Source organism: Lepeophtheirus salmonis, chromosome 5, assembly GCF_016086655.4.
Source record: "Lepeophtheirus salmonis chromosome 5, UVic_Lsal_1.4, whole genome shotgun sequence".
In the NCBI taxonomy this organism is placed as follows: domain Eukaryota; kingdom Metazoa; phylum Arthropoda; class Copepoda; order Siphonostomatoida; family Caligidae; genus Lepeophtheirus; species Lepeophtheirus salmonis.
The window spans coordinates 1,022,524-1,028,261 of NC_052135.2; the positions used below are offsets into that span (position 1 = coordinate 1,022,524).

Here is a 5,738-nt window from a genome sequence, read left to right on the forward strand (position 1 = left end):
CATTCAATACTTTTGACCCCTTGCTAATAAACAAAAACTAACATTATTAAAAATACTTCGTGTGGGAGATTGATTTATAATATAAAAATGACCCCTGTCTAGGTAAGGGCTATATTAATTAATATAGCCTACAATAACAATTATGATCATAACTAACCATTCCTTCCATCATTTAAATCAATGCGATCCACAAATAAGAGTTCTTCTATGTTTAGATACTTAATCTATGATACCTAGATTTATAAATTATATATAATATTAATGGAGTTGGTCTCCCCCTCCTCCCTGTTCTATTCAACCATGAACAACATTTTCTACAGTTGTGTAGCGAGATTTTTTTCTTCTTCTTCTTGACCTGCCGATCCCTCCATTGAAGACGATAAAAAAAGAAGGCGCATTATAAGCTCGCCGGGATAGCTTGCACAAACAAAACTCTTCAGCAAGTTGATATTAGTTTAAATCAGACAAGACACAGTGGTAGACGTAATCGTGTAAAAGTTTATAATTTTCATTGTTCTTAAAAGTGTTTGCTATTGACCTATTTAGTGAATAAAAAAATCGTTAATTATCTCTATTAAAATACTAAAAATGGGGAGTTTTGGATGTGAGTCGGGTTTGATACGAGATGAGGTACGAGTAACTCTGGTCGGTGATTCTCGTGTCGGAAAGACTGCACTTCTCCAGAGATATATTCATAAAAAGTTTGTCGATGTAAGTTGAAAATATATTGGACTTAAATGGACTTTATTTGAATTTTTTATATTTTATTTATAGGGTTATAAATCTACTTCTTTCGAAAAATGTTCCTCTTCCTCCACGGTGTCAAGTCGTCGTATCAAATTTACCATTTGGGACACTGCGGGTAAGATAAAACGATATAAAGGGTTGTCACGGATTTATGTACTCATCCTTAATGTTTGATTCCAGGATCTCACTCTCCGAATTCATCTCGGAGCTTAGCTATCAGAAACGCAGATGTCTTCCTTCTTTGTTACAAAATATCTGACTCCAACACACTTTTCTCTGCTATTAACCACTGGACCCCCGAAATCCGGGCTGTGTCAACAGCACCCATTATACTGGTTGGATGCCAAAGTGATCTTCGCTCTGACAGAGATGTCCTTAGTTCCTTAGCTCGCCAAGGACGTGCTCCTGTTTCATCCGACCAAGCCCTCACTCTTGGACAGCAAATTGCATGCCGCATGTATGTCGAGACAACAGCTAAACATTCCTTCACTTCAGCCTCTAGTGCATTTGAGGTTGCTGCTTTGGCTTCTCTCGGTATTCTTAAGACCCCAAGATCATTCACGCCTTCACCACCCTCAACAGTGCAGAAAAAGAGACTCACTCTGGAATCCCTTGAGGGTAATAGTCAAAACAATGACCTCTATTTCCACCAATCTTCCACACCAGTGCACTTTAAATCCCCTAGTGTTGGATCTTCCTCTCGCTCTGCTAGTCTTTCTTCTTCCAAAACACGAATAAGCTCGGCCTCCATTCCTTCGTGTGGTAGTGCATCCTCATCAAGTAATTTAACTTGTGGAATGAGCTCTGTTTTGAGCGGAAACAAAACTCCAAAGGCTTCCCGGAAAGCATCAAGTTCAGCAAATAAACCCGAAAGAGTAGTAACATTAAAATGCCAACGAATGACTGCTGATAAGACATTCGAAGAGGTAGAGATTGAAGTTCCAGCTCCTATTTATGACACCATTCAACTCTACAATGAAACAGGAATTCATACTCCAAGGAGTAAAGAGAAAAAGTCTATTGGATCCAAGATTAAGAATTTATTTTCTTTGGCTTAAAAGAAAGAGATTTTCTTTTTAGAAAGAACATAAATTGTGGTTTTTTATATTGTTATATAAACAACAAATTCATACTCGTGGTTCAACTTCACTTCCTCCTTCTGTGTTACGATGAGTGATGCATGAAAAGTGTGTTTTTATTTCTGTGTGTTTGTGTTAATTTGTATCTAAAAAGTATCAATTTTTTTAGCTGACTGTGATATGTTAATTTACTCTCCTAATATTATTTTTTTTTTTTTTTGAATAAATGTATAAAAAATCCACTCAGGACTCTAGGGCCTTCCCTGGCCTTGTCTGTTAAATGCGATTGCAGTTTATCCTCGATATATATATATATATTTCTTAGTAAAAATCTTTAAAAAATCTTTATGAAATTTAAATTTGTTTTGTTTGTTATATGAAATAGACATATGAACATCCCCCCCAAATTTCCCCGTCCCACTGTTTACGACCCCCCTCGTCACCATAATTCCAATTAGTAAATTATGATGAATGTGATTTTTATATAATTTTTGTTATTATTATAAATGTAATATGTAGAAGCAAATTTTTATTCTTAAAAATTCATTTAAAATGCATACCTTGCCCCCTCTCGTGTTGTCTTTATGAAATACACTGTATGTGTTGTGAAGCATCAATAAAAATGTTAATAATTTTACTAACTTTTTTTTATCTGGCTTCATTATATCTTCTTTTGAAGGGCCTTCATCCTCAAAATATGGACTTGTTTCTCCAATATTGCCTCCTGTAAACTATTCATTCGGACAATAATGAAGACTCTTCACTGTTGCCATCCTATTAAAAATTGAGACTTTAATCTATCATACTTCCCCTCCCTCCTTGACATGAAGAGACTTGGGGGTCTAGCAAAGATTCACGTGGATAAATTGTCGTCATTTATTGATAATTAATAAATATCATTCATCTTTGCTTTCAAAGATTTTTTTATTTATTTAACATTAACTTCAGAGCTCTGGCCAGAATTAAGCCACAGAAAATGTATTTGTATGAAAATGATTTCAATTTAACTTTTTAATGAATGTCTCTAGGACAAGGGCAGGGATATCCGCAGGGGTTGGGCTGGAGGACTGTAGCTCATCCCAAATTAAGGAATTTTTGTTTTTTACTAGCAAAATTTTTGGTCAGTATTAAAAAATTTATCCTAAAATAAGGCTAATTTTTTTTTTTCAAATATTTATTTTCTTAAAGAAAGGTAATTCTGGCAAATTATGCAGCAGAGCAAAAAATTGAATTATTGAAATTTTTTCCAGAAATTTTGCTGTTTTTAGTTTTGGGAATATCTACGGATTTTTGAAATTTTTTCTTCAAAACTTTAATTTTTGAATTTTTTTGTAAAAATCTGTGATTATTTGAAATTTTTTGTAAAAATCTGTGGATATTTGAAATTTTTTTCGAAAAAAATTAATATTTAAGATTTAATTTTTGAAATTCTTAACATTTTAAATATTATTATAAAATTTTTCCCCAAAAATTTAATTTATGAAATTTTTCCTCCAAAATTTAATTTATAATTTTAGTTTATGAAATTTTTTTCCCAAAAACTTAATTTTCTGTGAATGACTATGGGTTTTTGAAATTTTTTTGTGAATAGCTATGGATTTTGACATTTTTGGTTTTTTTTTTCAACAAAAATCCAAAAACCAAGTCCTTCCCCTATCCCCCCCAAAAAATATATATAATCCTGAAAGAAGAAAATATTATACATATGTACAGATACAATAAAGCGTTTTCACTGTGGTCATAAATTGCACCATAATTGAAGGAGACGACATTTTGGGTCTTTATGAAACTTCATCAAAGGGCTTTAACAATAAAAAATACTTAATATCTGCATTGAATACTGCCTAATGCAAATGATAAAAACAATTGATATTTGAATGAAATAAAGTAATAAATATACCGAAAATCACTATGTAATGTCTAATTATTATTATTTTATTTTTTTGATCGATTAAGGACGAGAAAAGAAGGATAATTAGAGAAAAATATCTTCTTATTTCCATTAAAAAAGTTATTTTTTATTTACAATATGGAAATACGTTTGTATAACGATGAAATAACATAGTCTAATACATTTTAGAATCAGATAATAATACAACTGGTCATTAGAGAAATACTCTTTTCATTGACAGTTTAATTTACAATATATCCCTTAATACTAATTAAAAACGGGTTTTTCGTTTTTATAAAACTTGGTTGTTTAGGCCCCCTAAATGGCCTACATCAACAATGTCACGTCAAAACACTATAGATTTTCTAGATTTTCATAATGTTTTGTATTCTTTTTTAAGACATTAGAATGCAGTGTGTACTAATTTTGTTTTTATTATGAACGGACTTCTAACTGTTTAGACCTCTTGTGTAATATTAATACTAAGTATGGCAGCAATATTTGAAAAAAATCCAAAAATCTACAGCTGGTAAAAAAAAATAATATTTATTGGAACAAAATTTTTACCCGTATATTCGTGTAATATTTTTTCATCCTTACCGAATTTTTTTTTGAGGAAAAAGCAAAAAATCCTTCATTTGGGGGAGGGCTATATCTCCTCCAGCCTAACCCCTGTGGGTACCCCTGAATTATAATGTGTACCTCGAGTATATGTCGTCATGAATGGCGAAGAACAACGTTGAGGATTTGTAGGAGTGAAATGTTATGTGTATGTACTTGATGGAATTAGAATGGAGGAGAATTGAGGATTGAAAACGGAGTAATGTCTGTAAGGAATATGGAGTGAGGCTTTTGTTTATTTATTTATTTTCACACATACATAGGTGCTCGCAGTTAATTTAATGAAATATCGTGAGAGCTAAGCTTCAAATTATCGGGGATACCATGTTTTTTTTCCCACATATAGATAATGCCTACGATTTACAACCGAGAGTAGACTATTAACCTTAATAACATTGTCAATCCAAATCCTTGGAAAGTGAAATACAACTATAAACACAAATTAAATGCATCATTTAGTGTAGGTACTTTTTGGGTGGTAGAAAATTACTTGAAGAACATGGCTATATTTTATTTTTATAATTTATAAATATACCAATGTAGTAAGTATGTATTGCAGTATTTTTTTTTTAAAAGAGACTACTTCTTTGGTTAAATTGCTATCTTGTGTCAACCTGTTTTTTTCTAATTTAAGAAAAGTTGGTTTTTTAGAACATGTGGGACTAAGAAAATCAATAATAATAGTATGTTCCATGCATAGTAATCATAAAACGAGAGCTCAACTATAAAAAAGTTACTTATATGAAGAAACTGATCATTATTCCATAAAAAACAAAACCAAAAACAACACATATGACGTCAGTTGAATTACTAACCAAAGTAAAGATAATCAAATTCACTAATAAAGGGAGCATTAATATATCCCAGACAAATATACTCTGTAGAAATATAGATATAACTAGGGTTGTAAATGTTAGGCATTTTCTAGCGTGCTGGTTTTGCTGTTGTTAGCAACCTGAAAAGTGTTTTTTATTTTCTATAGCTGCTATTTTTATTGTTTCATTCTTGAAGAGATAACATCTACGAGGTCTTTTTAAAAGTCCAAGAGATGGAACTACTTCCGCGTATCGAGGTTATATTTAGTTAGTAGCATATCTTGTAAGAAAATACTCCAACTATAAGCCAAATTGCTCTATTTCTTTCTGTAGGGGACTAGTTTGAATTTATGGCCCCTATCTTTTGGATTCGCAAGGAAAAATCCTCATCGACTACTGGAAAAGTACTATTACAAGTGCATATTATTCATCGTTATTGGACCGTTTGAAAACCAAGCTGCAAGAAAAACGCCCACAATTGGCTCACACAAATGTCTTTTTCCATTACGGCAATGCACCAGCTCACAGATCAGCAGTTGTGGTTGCAAAATTAGTGCCACAGCACTAGCAATCTTCACTCTTCTG

At 32.1% G+C, this 5,738-nt stretch overlaps 1 protein-coding gene across 1 annotated transcript; it reads left to right on the forward strand.

Moving 5' to 3' along the window:
- Positions 1–449: 449 nt before the first annotated feature.
- Positions 450–2,467, forward strand: LOC121118086 (rho-related GTP-binding protein Rho6). Its single transcript, XM_040712629.2, has 3 exons — positions 450–711; positions 775–862; positions 928–2,467. The coding sequence occupies exons 1-3, from the start codon at positions 589–591 to the stop codon at positions 1,803–1,805; spliced, it is 1,089 nt and encodes a 362-aa protein (XP_040568563.1). The 5' UTR covers positions 450–588; the 3' UTR covers positions 1,806–2,467.
- Positions 2,468–5,738: the final 3,271 nt, after the last annotated feature.